This window comes from Acinonyx jubatus, chromosome B3, assembly GCF_027475565.1.
Source record: "Acinonyx jubatus isolate Ajub_Pintada_27869175 chromosome B3, VMU_Ajub_asm_v1.0, whole genome shotgun sequence".
Lineage (NCBI taxonomy): Eukaryota > Metazoa > Chordata > Mammalia > Carnivora > Felidae > Acinonyx > Acinonyx jubatus.
Window position 1 is genome coordinate 72,943,803 of NC_069386.1, and position 20,004 is coordinate 72,963,806.

Genomic DNA, 20,004 nt, shown 5'->3' on the forward strand with positions numbered 1-20,004 from the left:
TTTCCCTCTGCCCCTCTCCCCCACTCGCACGCTCTAAAATAAAAAATAAAGGTATTGTAAGTCACAAGTGACAATTACATTCAAAAGCTTAATATTTACATACAAAAATCAATCAATCGGGGCACCTGGGTGGCTCAGTTGGTTATGGTTTTGGCTCAGGTCATGATCTCACGGTTTGTGAATTCCAGCCTTCCAGCCGTGTCAAGCTCTGTGCTGACAGCGCCAAGTCTTCTCAAGATTCTGTCTCCCTCTCTCTGCCCCTCCCCCACTCAGGCGCCCGCACGAGCTCTCTCTCTCCAAATAAACTAAAAAAAGTCTATCAGTGGATCCAGAGATAAAATCCTATATCCTTTAGTACTTGACTTAATTTTTTTAATGTTTGTTTATTTTTGAGAGAGAGACAGAGCACAAGCTGGGGAGGGGCAGAGAGAGGGGGGAGACACAGAATTTGAAGCAGGCTCCAGGCTCTGAGCTGTCAGTACACAGCCAGATGCAGGGCTCGAACTCAGGAACTGTGGCATCATGATCTGAGCCAAAATCAGACACTTAACCGACTGAGCCACCCAGGCGCACCTTGACTTTTTTAAAGATTTATTTATTTTATTTATGTAACCTCTACACCCAATGTGGGGTTTGAACTCACAACCTCAAGATCAAGACTCACATGCTCTTCTGACTGAGCCAGCCAGGCACCTCTGACTTAACATTAAGACTCAGTTTGGTCACAGAATCTCAGATTTTTTTAAATGTTTATTTATTAAAAAAATTTTTTTATATTGTTTATTTATCTTCAAGAGAGAGCGAGAGACAGAGCTCAAGCAGGGGAGGGGCAGAGAGGGAGGGAGACAAAGAATCTGAAGCAGGCTCCATGCTCCGAGCTGTCAACACAGAGCCCAACGTGGGGCTTGAACTCAAGAACCGCGAGATTATGACCTGAGCTGAAGTTGGATGCTCAACCGACTGAGCCACCCAGGCACCCCTATTTATTTTTGAGAGAGAAAGAAAGCACAGGGAGGGGCAGAGAAAAAAGGAGATAGAGGATCCAAAGCAGGCTCTGTGCTGACAGCAGAGCCCAATGAAGAGCTCAAACTCGGGAGCCACAAGGTCATGACCTGAGCTGAAGTCAGCCACTTAACCAACTGAGCTACCCAGGCACCCCTCAAATTTTTTTTTTAATATTTAACATGACTTTTAATGCTTTGTTCAATAATGTGCAAGTTCTGTATTAAAAAAAATTTTTTAATGTTTATTTTTGAGACAGAGACAAAGTGCCCCACAGTTAGGTTTTTTTTAAAAGATGGTATTCCAAGGCACCTGGGTGGCTCAGTTGGTGAAGCATCAACTTTGACTCTGGTAATGACCTCTGAGTCCATGGGTTCCAGCCCTGATTTGGGCTCTGTGCTGATAGCTCAGGGCCTGGAGCCTACTTTGGATTCTTTGTCTCCCTCTCTCTCTGCCCCTCCCTCCCTCTAAAAAATAAACATTAAAAAAAAAAACAAAAAACACAAACCTGGGGCACCTGAGTGGCTCGAGCATCTGACTTTGGCTCAGGTCATGATCTCATGGTTGGCGGGTTCGAGCCCCACATCATCAGCCTGTCAGCACAGAGCCCACTTTTGGATCCTCTGTCCTCCTTTCTCTGCCCCTCCCCACTTGCACTTTGCCAAAAAAAAAAAAAAAAAAAAAAAAAAAAAAAAAAAAAAAATTAAAAAACACTTAACAATATAACTTGCACAATTTCCCATAGCAAAAAAAAAAAGACTACATCATTTTAATGACTACCTGATATTTCTGTGTCTACCACATGGAGCATAATTTGCTTAACCAATGTACTCCCATATTACAGTATATTTAGACTATTTTGTTTCCAGTGTTTTACTATTATCATTAATTGATGTGTTGAACATATCCTTTTTTAAATTAATTTATTTTTGAGAGAGAGCAAGCAAGCAGGGGAGGAGCAGAGAGAGGGAGAGAGAGAATCCCAAGCAGGGTCCATGTCAGCACAGAGCCCAAAGTGGGGAGCCGAAATCAAGAGTACAGACTCAGAGCGCCTGGGTGGCTCAGTCAGTTAAGCATCTGGCTTCGGCTCAGGTCATGATCTCACAGTTTGTGGGTTTGAGCCCTGCATGGGGCTCTGTGCTGGTTCTGTGTCTCCCGCTCTCTCTGCCCCTCCCCTGCTCATGCTCTGTCTCTGTCTTTCAAAAGTAAATAAATGTTTAAAAATATTTTTTAAAAGAGTACGGACTCTTTTTTTTTTTTTAATGTTTATTTTTGAGAGAGACAGAGTGTGAGCGGGCGAGGGGCAGAGAGAGACAGAATCAGAAGAAGCCTCCGGGCTCTGAACTGTCAGCACAGAGCCAGATGCAAGGCTCAAACCTACGGATGGGAGATCATGACCTGAGCCAGAAGTCCTTTGCTTAACCAACTGAGCCACCCAAGCGCCCCAAGAGTATGGACTTAACTGATTGAGCCACCCAGGCAGCCCAAACATACATCTTAAGGCTAGATTTAGCATATAGGTCCCAGCTAGATTCCTGTAAGTGGTACCATTGGGTCAGGAGGAAGGGAGTCTACAAAGTTTCCCCCAGGTAAGAAATTCTCCTGGGAAGGTGCAAAGGTGGAAACAGCACAGAATTTATGGGCATATTGCTTGGCAGAAGTTACAGTAAAAAGGCCGATAAAAAAATAAGACAACCAGATTTGGAAGTTTGTATCTGAAACAATAAACAAAAGTGAACCATTTGTAGGTTCTTTAGAACTAAATGCTATCAGAGAAAAACACTTCCAGCAGATCAAATAGGAGAGGCATGAAGTAATGAAATTTTGATTTTGGGTGGTTACGGTGAAAACAACTTCAACTAATCTTTAAGACTTGAAGAACTGTATTAAAAGGGCAAACAGAAAATAAATTCTTCTTTTAATGATTTCAGATTTTCCAGGCTGGACAGCCCAGAAACGACAGAATCCTAAGGTCTCAATAAACGTTACAGGGAAACTGTTAGTAAGCTACCTGACAATCAGAGATGGGGGACCGGCAGAATCTACTACATAATTAGTACAGCCCACAGCAAGATTAAAGTGCGAGGTGCTTGTTCAAAAAGCAGGCATTTCAGTTGGCGAGAGCAGACCATTAAACCAAGAGTAGGGTCCAGTACAGATCGCACGCCCGTTAAGATGACGGCTCTAGCGACCAGAAACGACAAGCTTTCATCTAGCGGTCTAGAGACCTAGAGGCGTCCTCGGGTCTGACCACACCCATTCCTGACCTCAGGGGCCCAGGGAGAGTTAACACTTATAAAAGAGCGCGGACTAGAGGCGCTGAAGTGCAGCTTGGACCCCGGACCTTTGCACTTGGCGCGGCGAGGACACTCGACTTCCAGCCTGGGAGAAGATCCCGAGACGTAGCACGTCCTGGCCTTGGACTCAGCCGCTTATTCATAAACCCGGAGGAAGGATAGGAGGCGGCGCTCGTGCACTCGCCGGACTCCCAGAGCGGAGGCGGCACGCCGGGGACCTAGGGTCTAGGGAAGGTCTGCAAATCCCGGAGAGCCGAGAGGCTTCCAAGGGGAACAGACGGAACCGGAAAGGCCCCTAGAAACCCACGGGTGTGTTAGGGAGCGTCTGCAAAGACCGCGAAGGGAAGCCAGGAGTCATCTGAAAAGTTGCCAAAGCAACTAAAGGGTGGTCTAGAAAAGGTAGTCCCCACAAAACAAGGCTTCCGGAAGCTAAACCCGGAAGCGAGGGTGTGGAGGCCTAGATCCCCTTGTGTGACGTGATCACACCCCAAAGGCACCGGTCACCCCTTAGGGCCGGGCTGACTGAAGCTACAGCCAGCAAAATAAGGCTGGAGCCGGGTCGGGAGGAAGGCGAAAGGGAGGCCCTTAGAGATCGTCTGAAAATTGCGAAGGCAAAAGAACTTTAGGGGCCGACGGCAAATTATCCCTCGGTAAGACACCTCTAGGTAGCGAATTTATTGCAAGCCCCGCCCCTCACCCATCAAGCCTAGTTCCGTTGTCTCCGAATCAGGAAGTAGCCGGTTCCCCACTACTCCTCCCAAGGAAGAGCGAACGCCCCACCTCTGTCGCGCGCTTTTCCTCCCCTCCCACCCTTCACGCACTTTCTCCCGCCCACCTGTCAATCACTGTGCTCAGCTGTCCAGTTGGCGGGCCAAGGGGGCGGGGCCGTCAGGGGCAACGCGTGACGTCGGCAGTCCTCCGGCCGGGAAGCCAGGAGATGCATGACGGAGGAGGCGCGTGACGGAGGAGCAGTTGGCCAACGCTGCGGCCGCAGTCGGTGTAAACAAGGCCTCGCGCTGCTGCGGGTCCTGCGACCGCTCCTGGCTGGTGGGTGGTTTCGCGCGCGGCAGTAACCGCCGGCTTCAGTGGGAGGGGCTTCTCGGCTTCTCCCTGCCTCCCCCACTTGGCGTACACACCCCCAGCACACCACGTGGGCGTGAGGCGAGGAAGGAAGGGGTGTTAGGCTGAATTCTAACTTCATTGGTTGTCGCTGCTGCCCGCTTTCGCAAAGAAGCGCTCTGATTGGTCGGTAAGGGGGGCGTCGGGGGGTCTCAGAGCCTTAAGGCTTCTGATTGGTTACATGAGATAAGCTAATGAGGCGCTTTCTTCCGCGAGGGGTTTTGATTGGTCAGCCAGAGAGATTACCTGGGAATTCACCCACCTACTCCCCCCAGGGACTTTGATAGGTGAGTTTGAGGTAGAAAACTGAGAAATTCCTCTTCAAAGGATTCTCATTGGTGAGCTAGGGTAGCTCCTTAGACTTCACTCTCTGATTTTTTTTTTTTTTTTTTTTTTTTTTTTTTTTTGCTTCACAGGATTGGGGAAGGTTTGTGGTCCTGAAGCCTTGGGAGTTGTCACAGGCTAAAGAGAAGGGGTCTCAGTCCCTAGGAAGGGTCGCCCTCCTAGAGATAGCTACCTCTCTATCTCAGGAGACACTGGTGTTTCTAGAGCAGGCTTTGCTTTCATCAAACCCAAGGAGGTGACACGAGGAGTCCCTGCACAGGACCTAATGATGCTGTGATCAGAAGATGGGATCACGGAACAGCAGTAGCGCAGGAACTGGGTCCGGAGACCCCTCCGAGGGCTTGCCCCGAAGAGGGGCTAGCCTGCGTCGGAGTGAGGAAGAGGAAGAGGAGGATGAAGATGTGGATCTGGCCCAGGTACTGGCCTATCTCCTCCGCAGGTAACTTACCCTCTGATGTGTCCCCACCAGGGACCACCACAGTCCCTTGATCCCAACTCCAGGCAGTGAAGTTGAAGAGGATAGGGAATGGGATTAGCCCAGACCAGCTGTTCTGTTTGAGCTTCCCTTCTGGACATTCATGGCACTCATCTCAATACACAACAAGAGTAGTTCTTAATTAGGGAGGGTCACGAAGACAAACTCACTTCTGTGTTTGAGGGAACTGTTCAGGGGAGCCTCTCTAGCTGTTTCTACACAAATGTAAGCTATTTTCCAAGTAAGTAAAAAATAAAATGAAAATGGGGCCCTGATGGAAGAGGAGTGATGTGAGGGGTAAAGAGAAGAGCTGGGGAGGTGGGTGTTCAACTTCTGTGAAGTTATTGACATGTGATATGAGGCCATGTGGACTTACTTGAAAAACAAGTTTAAATTAACCTAACTCTAACCCTGTTCTTGAGGAAAGAATGCTTTGAGGAAATTGACCACCAGCACTTAACCAAAAAGGTTTGCCACTGGCTTTGTTGTTTAGCTGTAGCTCCTTGGCAAGAAGACAAGCCTGGGGATCCCTTTAGTTCTATTCTGGACTCCTCAGGCAAGAGGCTCAGAAGGAAATGCTCTTAAAACTTTTAGCTCCCTAGGAAGTCAGTTTAGTAGGTTTGTCAACATCCACGGAATGTTGCGGTTCTCCGCTCCTGCTGTAAGCATGAAGATTCGTTTCCTACTGTATCTTATAGGAGACTGAATATTACAGCCAAGGTCCAGTCAGCCTCAAACTTCAAAACAGGGACAGTGTAGGGTTTGAGTAGTAGGTGGATAGCCACTGACTCTGAATTTGGTTGGTTTGGGGAAGGGATCCTCCCTTTTATCATGGGCATCTCTCCATAGAGGCCAAGTGAGGTTGGTGCAGGGAGGAGGTGCAGCAAATTTACAACTCATCCAGGCCCTCTCAGACTCGGAGGAAGAGCATGACAGTGCCTGGGATGGCCGTCTTGGGGACCGATACAACCCACCTGGTAAGAGGAAAGGCAGACTGAAACCCTAACATTGGAAGACTTTCATTAGAAAATCCTTTTTCTTTTCTTTTGATTTTTTTTTTGTAAGAACATATGTTAAACTGAAATAAGATGAGATAACTCAGGGAATGAGGGAGCCTTCACAGCTGTAGTATATTCGGCCACATTGAGTGGGCTGGAGCACAGTTCTGCGGCTGCAAAGCCTAGGATGAAACTTCTCCTTGATACTCACAGTGGACGCAACTCCTGACACCCGGGAGCTGGAATGCAATGAGATCAAGACACAAGTGGAATTGGCCACAGGGCGGCTGGGGCTTAGACGGGCAGCCCGGGAGCACAGCTTTCCTCAAATGCTGCACCAGGTAGGCCTCTCAGCCTCCACCCAGCCTGGCAGCAGGCCTCCTGAGGTAGCCAGAAACTCTGTCTGCCCCAGAGAAGAGGGAAATAAACTTTCCAAGGAAGCCTCAAGTGCTGGAGCTGGAGACTTCTTAGCCAGTCTACGTCGGAGTTTGGTGGGACACACTAGTGTGTGTGGTGTCTATTTCTGTAGCGAGAGCAATCTCTTTGGAGGAGGGGGCTTGGTGTGGCTGCAGTGGCCCTCTGTTTGTGCTAGCAATATTCCCCAATCCCTTCCTTTAGAGAGAACGGGGCCTCTGCCACCGGGGAAGCTTCTCCCTTGGAGAACGGTCTCGAATGATGTCTCAGTGAGTATGGGGCTTGGTGGAGAGACTCTAAGGGCCAGATAGGTTTTATCCCCTAAACTTTGAAGGGACAGGTATAAAAGGATGGTCAGGGATATTAAAGTTAAATGGGGTCAAAGTTTGAGAGTAAACAAACTGGAAAAGCATAGGAACTGAGAAGACAAACAAATGATTGTAAGAACAGGGATTATACCCCAGGCCAAAAGGGAAGTTCGCCCTCGTACTCACACCCAGCTCTATTAGGATTCTGCTAACCGGGATAATCCTCATCCTCAGCAACCTTTACCTTCACTTTCCCTCTCCCTCCCCAGCTTCTTGCCCAACGATCTGGGTTTCACTGATACCTACTCTCAGAAAGCTTTCTGCGGCATCTACAGCAAAGATGGTCAGATCTTCATGTCTGCCTGCCAAGGTACCAGTCCCTGGTCCTACGAACTACCCTGAAACAAGGAATATACCCCCTGACTGAGGCTAGAAAGCCTCAGACTGAGGGAACGCTGACCCTGGGTTAGGATGCTTAGCCAGAACACATTCCCCATGATCAAGGGAAGATTCCACAGATGTACAGAGAAGGAGAGGTCAGATCTAGAGAGGATGCAAGAAGAGGGTTCCCTAATTCTGCCTGATCCCCACTTACCCAGACCAGACAATCCGACTGTATGACTGCCGGTATGGCCGCTTTCATAAATTCAAGAGCATCAAGGCCCGGGATGTAGGCTGGAGCGTACTGGACGTGGCCTTCACCCCTGATGGGAACCACTTCCTATATTCCAGCTGGTCTGATTACAGTGAGTATGCCCCAGACTTCTACTGGCTCTCCAGCCCAGGACCCAAGGTCTCCCGAATGCCCACGTCCATTGTGCCAGGACTTTATCCCTTCTCCTGGGAGGATCACTCCCAGGGTCTGACATCCTTGCCCTTTGTTCCATCTCCTGCCCAGCTTCACTTCCACCCTCCTTCCCCCAGCTCTGAAAGATTCTTGTCTCTCTTGCCTTTCTTAGTTCATATCTGCAACATCTACGGGGAGGGAGACACACACACTGCCCTGGATCTAAGGTACTGGCTTCCCTCCTTGGGCAGACTCATCAGAAACTTCTCAAGAGGAAGGCTCTCCAGGAGCAAACCTCCTGAACTGGAACTCCTGCTTAGAGGGAGAAAGTACACTGGTTGCAAGTGTCTCTGTGCGGATTCCTGGGAGGGAAGCGCCCATCCTTTTCAGCCAGAGAACCAGGGTAAAACAGATGGTTGCGGGATTATTTCCGCGTCCTCACTGAGGTGATCCACATTCTGGCACGCATTAGCCGGACTTCCTTTTCCCCTTAGAAGTGTGCCTTACAATCCTCATCAGATTCTGTGCAGATCAACAAAGGCTGAGGGGAGTCCACTTAACCCAGTTCCTTCTATGCTCTTTTCAGGCCAGATGAGCGTCGCTTTGCTGTCTTTTCCATCGCTGTCTCCTCAGATGGACGGGAAGTGTTAGGAGGGTGAGTATTTGTAGGGGATGCACTCCTCAATTAATGAGGTAGGAGTTCTCCCAGAGACTGTACTGGACCCCACTATGGAGAAACAACCAGCCCTTCTCCAAGGTCAGGGTTTACGAGTTGCTTCACCTCTTGCTCACTGTTTCCCCAGCGTGAGATGGGACGTCTCAAACCTGCTTGCAAAAACACAGCTAACTTTTTTCCCACCTCCTGTGTAAGAAGAGACCAGGGCTTGCCCCTCAGCAGGACTTTGCAACAGGGACTCTCTAGAGCATACACAGCATAAGTCCTCTCAGTTCTGGCTCCAGGACCCTCTTTATCCCTTCCCTTTCAGGGCCAATGATGGCTGCCTATACGTCTTTGATCGAGAACAGAACCGGCGCACCCTTCAGGTAATGTCCTTGAAACTTAGAGCCTCTGCTTCCTGGTCTTTGGCCTATTAGAAGACCTAGAAAGAGGTCCTAGGTGTTCTGGCTTCCTTCTTCGCTAGATTGAGTCCCATGAGGATGATGTGAATGCAGTGGCCTTTGCTGACATAAGCTCCCAAATCCTGTTCTCTGGGGGTGATGATGCCATCTGCAAAGTGTGGGATCGACGCACCATGCGGGAGGATGACCCTAAGCCCGTGGGTGCACTGGCTGGACACCAGGACGGCATCACCTTCATTGACAGCAAGGTGGGCAGGGAAGCAGAACCGCACAGCCAGGTTATAGTTGTCAAAGTGGACTGGCATGGAAACTCACCAAGCTCCTTATTAGCTAAGGTTTGCAAGAGCTGGAGTTTAGGGAAGGGGCTTAAGCCGAGAAACATGAGCTCCATCTGTATTCACCAGTCCTCAAGGAGCAAGGCAGGGCTTTCTGTGGAAGGAAAGAAGACAATTAATCCAGGATAGAATAGGAGGCCCAGCCAGTCCCTGGGCAAAGAAGGGGAAAGCTAGCCAGGGGGTGGGATCTGTGGTAGAATACCAATGGTGAGCTCACCTGGATGAAGAAAGAGGCAAGCTAAGTCAAAGGACTGACATTCTTCCCCCTCACCTGGAGAAGCAGAGCTGGACTGACAGACCCCGATATTTGCAAACTCTGACACCTTGTTCCCCATCTGGGGATTCACAGGGTGATGCCCGGTATCTCATCTCCAACTCCAAAGACCAGACCATCAAGCTCTGGGATATCCGACGCTTTTCTAGTCGGGAAGGTATGGAAGCCTCACGGCAGGCTGCCACACAGCAAAACTGGGACTACCGCTGGCAGCAGGTACCCAAAAAAGGTGAGAGTGGAAGGTAGAACCTGAGATCTGGAGAATAAAGAGTCAGGGGTGGTAGTTAAAATAATTAACCCCTGGTAAGGCCTGGCATAGGCGCAGTGGATGTGACCGTAGCCTGGGTCCCTCTCCCCAACTCCCTCTTGCTAGACATGAAGTCTTTGCTGAACTCTGGGGAGAGTTGGGGTTCCCGGGGCTGGGGCTCACTCAGAAACAACCAATACAAAAAGTATTTCAGTATCTTCACAACCAGCATGCTGAGCCATATTGGTGAACATTAGGTGGGGAAGGAGCCACCAGTCGGAGACTGGAAAGGCAGTTATCTGTAAGCATCAGTCTTTGCTGAGGACTGATGATACAGGAGAATCCAGACTCCCTAACCTAGGGCTCTCCATGCATCCCTACCCAGCCTGGCGGAAACTGAAACTTCCAGGAGACAGCTCCTTGATGACCTACCGGGGCCATGGGGTGCTGCATACCCTTATCCGTTGCCGATTCTCCCCCACCCATAGCACCGGCCAGCAGTTCATCTACAGTGGCTGCTCTACTGGCAAAGTTGTCGGTAAGGATTGTGTCAGAAGAGGGGGCCTTGGGAAAGGCAGGAATATTTCTCTGGCATTTCACCTGTTACCAGTAACCACCTTAAATGTCTTGATGGTGACTATAAGTGAGATTTAATTCAGTTTGGAGCAGGTTAGGCTTAGGGAAGTAGAAAACATTGTATTCACTAGCACTTTTTTTTTTTTTTTAAGAGAGAGTACAAGTGTGGAAGGGGCAGAGGGAGAGGGAGAAAGAGAATCTCCAGCAGGCTCCACGCCCAGCGTGAGCCAGACGCAGGCTCAATCCCATGACCCTGGAATCATGACGTGAGCCGAAATCAAAAGTCAGACGCTTAACCGACTGAGCCACCCAGACACCCTAACATGTTAAATTAGGAAAAGGAACATAGGGGCACCTGAGTGGCTTAGTCAGTTAAGCGTCTGACTTTCGATTTCGGCTCAGGTCATGATCTCATGGTTCGTGAGTTCGAGCCCCACGTCAGGCTCTGTGCTGACAGCTCGGAGCCTCGAGCCTGCTTCAGCTTCTGTGTCTCCCTCTCTCTCTACCCCTGCCCACTCACCTTCTGTTTCTCTCAAAACAAATAAACATTAAAAGAAGGAACATAGGCTTCTATTTAGTAAATATAATAATAGATTGCCAAAAATATACTTAGTTCTATTTTTTTAGCCTGTCAAGGAAAGAAAGAGATTGCAGATGAAAAGCCGGCGGGGGGGGGGGGGGGGCGCGGAAATGGAGGGCAGGGACAAATAGGATGACACAAGAAGACAAGCTCATAGTAAAGGACATGCAGTCATTAAAGCAGAAAGTGTGCAGAAAGACACAAATACATGTACAGCTATGAGGAGCCTAAGACAGTGCCATACCTAGGGAGGCACTCAGGGGCCCACTCAGAAAGGAAGATGCACCCCTGTCCAGAAGACTCCAAAAGACTCGGGTGTCTGTGCAGATAGCCCATTGTTCACTTTTGTTGTGCCTTCCATATCTTATGGGTTTCATAGAAAATTGTTGTAAAGAGCTTTAAAGCCACATTACATTTTCTTAACTTTTGACCCTGTGAAGTTTAGGTAAGGGCCAGGGAGAGGTATCCAAGCTCTGCCAGACCACACACTCAAGCCGAGGTAGGGAAAAGAAAGAGAAATTACATCATCCTCTGGTGTGGGCTTTGCTCCTTGTGAAAGTGGGGAAATTGCCCTAGAGGTAAGCAGTACTGTTCAGGAACTGTGAGGGGTATTTAGAAGGTACTCTGGCAGCCCCGTCTCCACTCTGACCTTCCCTGGACAGTGTACGACCTCCTCAGCGGCCACATCGTGAAGAAGCTGACCAACCACAAGGCCTGCGTGCGTGACGTCAGCTGGCACCCCTTTGAGGAAAAGATTGTCAGCAGTTCGGTGAGGTGGCAGGGGTTGGGGGGGCCAGTGCATGTCTGGGACTTGGACCTAGGCAGGGCAGCACCCCCTGACTACTTGCCACCTTCTGCCCTGCAGTGGGATGGGAACCTGCGTCTCTGGCAGTACCGCCAGGCCGAGTATTTCCAGGACGACATGCCAGAATCTGAGGAGCCCCTCAGCGCCCCTGCCCCAGTGCCCCACCCCTCTGCAGCCTTTTCCTCACCCCAGTAGACCTGATCTCCAGCCCCATACACCGGTGAGCCTCTTACAAGCTCTCTGCCTCCTCCCTTCCGGGAGATCTGTGGGGGAATCCCTAGCATTGGATGGGGAGGAGCACAAGCCCAGGCTTTGGGGCCCTAGCTGAGCCCTAGAAGGGCCTCCCCAAGGGGCAGAGTAACTCTGTCTCCTCATGTGCTCACACCCAGTGGCTTGGGTGTCTATCTCTGGCCAGGGTTTGGCAGGACTGCCATTATCTGGGGTGTGGCCTTTGTCAGCAGGAGAACTGTCCTGAGTGTTTTTAATCATGTTTGGATGTTAAGTGTTAGCTCCTAGAATAGATGCCCGGGGCCAGGTCTGAACTGAGCTGTCAGCCAGACCCTTCCCTGGCCTTCATGTTGAGGATTAGACTGGCCAATCCGAGGGCCAGGCATCCTGGCCCTTCTTCCAGAGGTCCTGAAGGCTAGAGCTCTAGCCGTTTAGGGGAGGGTGGGATGAGTAAGGCATATCGTTAGCACCCTCCTGGGTGGGAATTAGATCTTCTCTCTCTATGTCTGGGTCTTTGGGGTGGGACAGGTTGTGGTGTGAGAGGCTCCATGTGGCCCCACACAGGGCAGGCCCTCCCTTCCCAGACTTCCATCATGCTGGAGGCCAGCAGCTTCCAGGAGGGATGTTGAAGTAGGACTCCTTCGTCCTCTCACTGGCTTTGGCTCCCTCAATAAATTCTCTGTGGGAACCTGGCTCAGTGTCTGTCTCTGTCTCATTCTTTTTCCTGTCTAAGGCCTTTTATCCTCTCACTTCAAGAAAGTAGTATCCACAAAGCCTTCAGATATGCTTCTCTGTGGGAGAAAACACCCCTTTGATGCCCCCAAGATGAAGAGAAATGCCAAAATCATTTGTTAACTGTGCTCTGCAACAGGCAACTCCCTCACTGAACTCAGAAACTTCCAGCAAGTAGAAATTGAGATAGCAGGAAGTAAGTGCATTTTAGATTAGAACCTGGAACACCCACATCAGCTTTGTTCTGGGGCTGGCCTTGGAGCTGGTGCGGTCTATGAGAAGTAGCTCAGAGCCAGAGAGAACTGGATGGGCACTGATGCCAGGCCCCATCTGGGTGCTTCACACTGAGGACCTCATCCACCCTCACAGCCACCCTTTGTACAGGTGAGGAAATGGCAATGTGAAGAGGTCAGGCAACATGCCCCAGATATAATAGATTGCCAAAAATATCTTTGGGGTGGGACAGAGCAAACCCATGGTTTATGGTCAGAAGGAGAGTTGGTTAGGGTCCACACCCAGCTCTGATCTACCTTTCTTTGTGATATTTCATTATCCCTAATGCAATTTGCAAACCAGCATACACACCTCCAAGTGTTCTCAAAGACACAGCAAGGGGTAAAAGGGATTCGTCTTTCACAGCAAAACAGGTAGTTTTAAAAGAGTAGATTCTCCAGCTGCTCGGCCCACATGTGATCTCTTTCCTCTGACTGATCTGCCTAATGTGAAACTATCATGCCTGTCTCCCTTCCTACTGGGCCTCCTCATTCCCCTTCTGTCACTTCACCCCAGAGATGCCACCCATCTCACACAGAACCTGTATTACCTCCAGAAGCAAATTACAATTTTTAATATCCTCAAAGGCTCCTTTAATCAAGGCCTCAAGGACCATCCATTCTTCATATCAAGAGATGAATTTCCAGGGCGCCTGGGTGGCTCAGTCAGTTAAGCATCTGACTTCGGCTCAGGTCATGATCTCATGGTTCATGGGTTTGAGCCCTGTGTCAGGCTCTGTGCTGACAGCTCAGAGCCTGGAACCTGCTTCAGATTCTGTGTCTCCCTCTCTCTCTGCCACTCTCCTACTTGTGCTCCATCCACCTCTCTCTCTTTCTCCCCCTCTCTCTCTCTCTCAAAAATAAACATTAAAATTTTTTTAAAAAAAGAGATGAATTTCCAATACAATTTTAGCTTATTAATTATCAGGAATATGTGAAATCTGACTGATGATTGGATAAAGAAGAGGTATACATATATATACAATGGAATATTACTTGGCGATCAGAAAGAATGAAATCTTGCCATTTGTAATGATGTGGATGGAACTAGAGTGTATTACGCTAAGTGAAATAAATTGGTCAGAGAAACCACATGGTTTCACTCATGTGGAATTTAAGAAACAAAACATGAACATAGGGGAAGGGGTGGGGAGAGAAGAGAGGGAAACCACAAGAGGCTCTTAATGATAGAGAACAAACTATGGATTGATGGAGGTGGGTGGGAGATGGGCTAGATGGGTAATGGGTACTAAGGAGGGCACTTGTTGGGATGAGGACTGGGTGTTGCATGGAAGTGACGACTCACCAAATTCTCCGGAAACCAATATTGCACTGTATGTTAACTAACTAAAAAAAATTTAAAAAAAAAATTTTTTTTAACGTTTATTTATTTTTGAGACAGAGAGAGACAGAGCATGAACAGGGGAGGGGCAGAGAGAGAGGGAGACACAATCCGAGGCAGGCTCCAGGCTCTGAGCTGTCAGCACAGAGCTCGACGTGGGGCTCGAATTCACGGACCATGAGATCATGACCTGAGCTGAAGTCGGACGCTTAACCGACCAAGCCACCCAGGCGCCCCTAAAAAAAATTTTTTTAACTAAAGTTTAAATTTAAAAAAAACCAAAGCTACAAAAAAAAAAGTGAAATCTTTGCTGTACTAATTATACATTTTATATTATTAACAATTATTATGAAAACTTTATCCAGAAGAAAAACGTTTTAATTTGCATTGGCAATTTAATTTGCATTGGCAGCACAGAGGCTGCTTGGGACTTACTCTCTCTCTCTCAAAATAACTTTAAAAAAATTAAAATTAAGCTTCAAGTTACAGACTTTTTTTGGCAGAGACGTGATCAATAAAAGACTTTCAGAGGGCGACTGGATGACTGAGTCGGATGAGCATCTGACCTTGGCTCAGGTCATGATCTCACAGCTCGTGAGTTCAAGCCCCGTGTCCGACTCTGTGCTGACAGCTTGGAGCCTGGAGCCTGCTTTGGATTCTGTGTCTCCCTCTCTCTCAGTGTGAAACTATCTCGCATTCTGTCTCTCTCTCTCTCTCTCTCTCTCTCTCTCTCAAAAATAAACATTACAAAAATTAATAAAAAATAAAGAACTTTCAGGCACAAAAACATTAGGATAAATTCTGTAGGGGAAGTCTAATAGAAATATAATTTCTGACTATTAAGATCTTGTCATGTGTTTTTTAAGTGGATAATGGTAAGATATATAGTCACTGTAGGGTTTCGATTCCATTGGGTATATTTAAAAGAGTGATCTATAGAAAATGTGTTGGAAATTATGTTCTGTGCAACTATTTAAAATTACAATGGGGGCGCCTGGGTGGCTCAGTCGGTTAAGCGTCCGACTTCGACTCAGGTCATGATCTCACGGTCCATGAGTTCAAGCCCCGCGTTGGGCTCTGTGCTGACAGCTCGGAGCCTGGAGCCTGCTTCAGATTCTGTGTCTCCCTCTCTCTCTGACCCTCCCCCGTTCATGCTCTGTCTCTGTCTCAAAAATAAATAAAACATTAAAAAAAAATTTTTTTTAATTACAATGAAAAATTTTTTGTCAACTTAAAAATGTGTGAGAGGTTCTATAGGTCTTCATGTTGGGGTCCATAAACAGGAACTATGTCGAGGTATGGCTTTAGGATCTGGAAGGAATCAGATTGATTAGTCAATGTTGATCAGTTTATGAATGAGGGCATGGAGGACCAAGGAAGGTTAGTTGATTTTCCCAAAGTCACACAGTTCAGAACCCAGGGGTACTTGCTTGCTCATTCTTTTCACTACTTCATGGGCCTCCACTGTGCTCTGAAAACCCACCACAGTTTTGTGGAATGAGGAAGGCAGACAAAAAAAGTATCCCAGAACACTTACTGAATAAGAGGGATGTCCCTTGGTTAGGTTGCTCTCCTCCTTGTGGTTCTAGCCCCAGGGGTCAGGCTGGGAGGCCAGTTGTGGGGCTTAGGACCCAGGGTAACTGGTAGGTGGACACAACCTAAGGTTTTGATGGACTCCAAGCTGGGGATTTTTGTAGGGTCTCCACTTTCACCCCCATCACATGGTACTAAGCCTAATCTTTGGGGTTCTGAAAGTCCAACCGGGGCTGCCACCATCTCTCATACAGTACGCCTTTCATCAGACATTTCGATTTCATGTGTTGGCCATCATAATAAACACCAAGGAATGGGGGGTGCCTGGGTGGCTCAGTCCATCAAGTGCCAGACTCTTGGTTTTGGCTCAGGTCATCATCTCTCAGCTTCATGGGTCTGAGCCCTGCATCCAGCTCTGCACTGGCAGTGCAGAAACTGCATGGGATTCTCCCTCTCCTTCTCTCTGCCCCCCCCCCCCCACACTCATGCTGTCTCTCTCTCTCTCAAAATAAATAAACTTCAAGATTCTCTCTCCCTCTGCCCCTCTCCCCCCGCTCACAGTCTCTGTAAAATTAAAAAAAAAAAATCTGGGTCTGTTTCATCAGTGGGATCTAGCCCCTCTCCTGAATCAGGATGCATGAGATGTCTGTGCACGGCACGGTGTCCAACTCAGGCAGAGGAGGCACATCAGCAGGGGTATCCACTTAGGTGCACCGTGACCCGAGGGGCTTGACCCAGACCCAGCCCCTGTCTGGTGTGAGGAGCTCTGAGGGGCTAGTTTGGCCCTACATAAACCATGGTGGTTATGCAATGCACCAGACATCAGATCTAAGGTGAGACCATTCTTTGTGGGGGGTTTTTTGTTTGTTTTTTAGTTTAAAAAAAAAAAACTTTATCATTTGGAGAGAGAGAGAGATCATGCAAGCTAAGCCAGAGCTAGATGGAGGGCTTGATCCCACAACCCTGGGATCATGACTGAACCACAATCAGGAGTCAGACGCTCAACCGACTGAGCCACTGGGGTGCCCCCCGACACAGATATTTTTAATGATTTCCAAAATTTAGTTAATCTGAATCTTCATGACCCCTGATTTCCCTGTGGAGCAAACAAAGTAAGTTTGGGGTGGGGTGGGGGTGACTGGCTGATCAAACAAAGACAAGCAGACCCAGGCAGACTGTGGACAAAGACAACACTGAACAGTAGACCTTACCCTCCAACAAGAACTAGAACAGGGTTGGAGCTGGGGACACAGACCTAGAGAGTCAAGGGGACACAGGGCTAACAGGAAAGGACACAGGCCACTGTCAGGACACACATCTAAGGCTAGGACCCTGCTGACGTGGCAGCCCTCCGCCCTGGCCCCTTGCTGCCCCCCGCCCCTCTCCCCCGCCTGCCAGCTGCCAACAGGGCTCTGCCCTGTGTCTGCCACACCTGTCACTGCCTGTCCTTGTCCAGGGGGGGCCCCATCAGCCCCTCCTCAGCTGCCCAGCAGAGCAAGCAGTTAGTGGGGAGGGGAGGGAACATGGAGCGGGGGCCGGTGGTGGGGGCAGGGCTGGGGGCCGGGGCCCGAATCCGGGCACTGCTGGGCTGCCTGGTCAAGGTGCTGCTCTGGGTGGCCTCTGCCTTGCTGTACTTTGGAAGTGAACAGGCTGCCCGGCTCCTGGGCAGCCCCTGCTTACGGCGCCTTTACCACGCCTGGTTGGCAGCAGTGGTCATCTTTGGGCCCCTTCTGCAGTTCCATGTCAACCCTCGGACTATCTTCGCCAGCCACGGCAACTTCTTCAACATGTGAGTCCACTTGAGGCTGTGGGCTCCGGCTCCCTGTGCTCTGGGATCCCAGCTCCCTCCTCCAGGCTTCTGTCCTCCTGCCAGTCTGGACACTAAAAATAGGCTAGGAGGTTGAGGAGAAATTGGGAGGAGGGGGAGGGGAACAGAGTTGTGGGGTACAGGGGAAATCAGGAGCAGGGCTGAAGAGGAAATATGGGTCCTAGAAGGCTGAATGGGCCCCTAAGGAGATGGCAAAGTTTAAGTGAATGGGGGTGGGTAGGGGGAGGAAATGGAACCAGAGATGATATGCAAGGACTGGGAACAGCAGTGATGGGAACACAGATGGGGTGGGAGATGGGGCTTGAGGGGTCCCAATAGCCTCCCTTCTCCTGTGCCCACAGAAAGTTTGTGAATTCGGCATGGGGCTGGACGTGCACCTTCCTGGGGGGCTTCGTGTTGCTGGTGGTGTTCCTGGCTACCCGGCGCGTGGCAGTGACTGCCCGGCACCTGAGCCGGCTGGTGGTGGGGGCCGCAGTGTGGCGGGGGGCTGGCAGGGCCTTCCTGCTCATCGAGGACCTGACTGGTTCCTGCTTCGAGCCTCTGCCCCAGGGCCTGCTGCTGCACGAGCTTCCCGACCGCCGCAGCTGCCTGGCAGCCGGCCACCAGTGGCGGGGCTACACGGTCTCCTCCCACACCTTCCTGCTCACCTTCTGCTGTCTGCTCATGGCTGAGGAAGCCGCTGTGTTCGCCAAGTACCTGGCCCATGGGCTGCCAGCCGGGGCGCCCCTACGCCTAGTCTTCCTGCTCAACGTGCTGCTGCTGGGCCTCTGGAACTTCTTGCTGCTCTGTACCGTCATCTATTTCCACCAGTATACTCACAAGGTGGTGGGTGCTGCAGTGGGGACCTTTGCCTGGTACCTCACCTATGGCAGCTGGTATCATCAGCCCTGGTCTCCAGGGAGCCCGGGCCATGGGCTCTTCCCTCGGCCCCACTCCAGCCGCAAGCATAACTGAAAGAAATAAAGGCAAATCAGGCCTAGGTCTGGCTCTTCTCATCATTTGGTTGGGGGGACTCAGAAACGGTGGGAAGGATAAGAAAAGAATCAGACAGTCTCGCGTTCCTCAACCATTCCTTGCTGTTATGGACTTTGAATATCCTTCCTTATCTTATGCTTGATCTCCATCCCTCCTGCTGTCCTTTTAGTCTCCCAGTCCTTGCAGACTTCAAGCTACATGGAGGGTTTTGCTGTCAAGGAATGGTGATGTTAGAGCAGGTAAAAGTGCCCTTAGGTATGGGCAGCACTCCTGCTGGGCAGGTGCTTCATCTCTAGCCTGGCTGATTTGTTTTTCCTGCCTCCTGCACTGAATCCCACCCTCCGCCTTCCTCAGGGGCCTGTCTATCTGGGCACATTTATTTAACAGGTATTTATTGACCCAAGCAGAGTTCCATGCCTTATGAATGAGACAAGGTTTCTGGAGGACCTGGGTGGCTTGGTCAGTTAAGCATCCTACTTGACTTCAGCTCGGGTCATGATCTCACAGTTTGTGAGATGGAGCCCTGAGTCGGGCTCTGCACTGACAACACAGAGCCTGCTTGGGATTCTCTCTCTCTCCCTCTCTCTGCCCCTCCCCTGCTCACATTCTCTCTCTCTCAAAATAAATAGACATTTAAAAATAATAATTATAAATCAAAAGCAAAAAAAAAAAAAAAGACAAGGTTTCTGCTCTTTGGAGGCTTATGGGTTAAGGGGGGAGGCAGATGATAAACTCACAAATAATAGCAAATGCTTCTATTGTGCTTACTATGTGCCAGGCACAGTTCTAAGTGTTTCTAAGTTCTTCATATAAATTAAGACATTTAGCCCTCATAACAACACCAACACTATCAGGTAGGTTTGGTGGTATTCCTACTGTACAGTTGTGAAAACTGAGATACAGAGGTTAAGTAACTTGTTCACAGCTAGTAAATATCAAAGTCAGGATTATAAACCCACACGATGTGGGTCCATTGTCTGTGCTCTAAACTGAGGACCAGCAACTACAGCCCTCCTGTGGCCAGTTTTTGTATGGCCTGAGAGTTAAGAAAAGTTTTTACATTAAAAAAAATTTTTATTTAGTTTATTTTTGAGAGAGAGAGATTGAACACAAGCGAGGAAGGGGTGGAGATAGAGGAGACACAGAATCCAAAGCAGGCTCCAGGCTCTGAGCTGTCAGCACAGAGCCCGACGTGGGGCTCAAACCCACAAACCCTGAGATATGACCTGAGCTGAAGTCTGACGCTTAACCAGCTGAGCCACCCACGCGCCCAGATTTTTAAGTTTTTAATGATTGAAAAAAAGAATATTCCATGATATGAGAAAACTACACAGAATTTAAAGCCCATTGTCCATAGATAGTTTTATTGGAACCTAGACATACTAATTCATTTAGGTATTCATTCATTCATACCTGCTGCAATGGCAGAGTTGTTACTACAGACACCATTGA

At 49.3% G+C, this 20,004-nt stretch overlaps 3 protein-coding genes across 14 annotated transcripts in view; 2 read left to right on the forward strand and 1 right to left on the reverse strand.

Moving 5' to 3' along the window:
* Positions 1-4,272, reverse strand: part of NRL (neural retina leucine zipper) — a 29,820-nt gene extending 25,548 nt beyond the window's left edge. For 2 of the 6 annotated variants that reach the window (XM_053224304.1, XM_027065454.2), the window contains exon 1: positions 4,135-4,272. The gene's annotated coding sequence lies outside the window, so the exon portion shown is untranslated. Of the gene's footprint in view, positions 1-125; positions 1,466-1,510; positions 1,667-4,134 lie in introns of those variants that run through there. The other 4 variants (XM_053224306.1, XM_053224300.1, XM_053224301.1 and 1 more) reach the window with 3 other exon arrangements.
* On the forward strand, positions 4,206-12,562 carry DCAF11 (DDB1 and CUL4 associated factor 11). 7 transcript variants are annotated; one of them, XM_015077333.3, is made up of 15 exons: positions 4,206-4,346; positions 4,835-5,202; positions 6,088-6,215; positions 6,450-6,577; positions 6,855-6,919; positions 7,228-7,328; positions 7,558-7,704; positions 7,918-7,972; positions 8,332-8,400; positions 8,732-8,789; positions 8,888-9,073; positions 9,510-9,663; positions 10,067-10,219; positions 11,500-11,606; positions 11,703-12,562. In XM_015077333.3, exons 2-15 carry the CDS (start codon positions 5,048-5,050, stop codon positions 11,835-11,837), a joined length of 1,641 nt encoding a protein of 546 aa, XP_014932819.1. In that variant the 5' UTR covers positions 4,206-4,346; positions 4,835-5,047; the 3' UTR covers positions 11,838-12,562. The 7 variants fall into 7 exon arrangements, 6 of the variants coding, with proteins under 6 accessions (XP_014932819.1, XP_014932822.1, XP_014932817.1 ...); XM_015077336.3 differs by having other exon boundaries at positions 4,996-5,202; XM_015077331.3 differs by having other exon boundaries at positions 4,216-4,346; positions 4,996-5,179.
* A 4,077-nt stretch (positions 12,563-16,639) lies between these two features.
* FITM1 (fat storage inducing transmembrane protein 1) lies at positions 16,640-18,556 on the forward strand. The gene is made up of 2 exons (XM_027065462.2): positions 16,640-17,538; positions 17,919-18,556. The coding sequence occupies exons 1-2, from the start codon at positions 17,273-17,275 to the stop codon at positions 18,529-18,531; spliced, it is 879 nt and encodes a 292-aa protein (XP_026921263.1). The 5' UTR covers positions 16,640-17,272; the 3' UTR covers positions 18,532-18,556.
* The last annotated feature ends 1,448 nt before the right edge of the window (positions 18,557-20,004 follow it).

Coding starts and splice junctions, on each gene's coding strand:
- DCAF11 (XM_015077331.3), top strand. CDS start 4,241: ATGACGGAGGAGGCGCGTGACGGAGGAGCAGTTGGCCAACGCTGCGGC. Junction 6,216..6,449: donor GGACCGATACAACCCACCTG/GTAAGAGGAAAG, acceptor TGATACTCACAG/TGGACGCAACTCCTGACACC. Junction 7,329..7,557: donor CTTCATGTCTGCCTGCCAAG/GTACCAGTCCCT, acceptor CCACTTACCCAG/ACCAGACAATCCGACTGTAT.
- FITM1 (XM_027065462.2), top strand. CDS start 17,273: ATGGAGCGGGGGCCGGTGGTGGGGGCAGGGCTGGGGGCCGGGGCCCGA. Junction 17,539..17,918: donor CACGGCAACTTCTTCAACAT/GTGAGTCCACTT, acceptor CTGTGCCCACAG/AAAGTTTGTGAATTCGGCAT.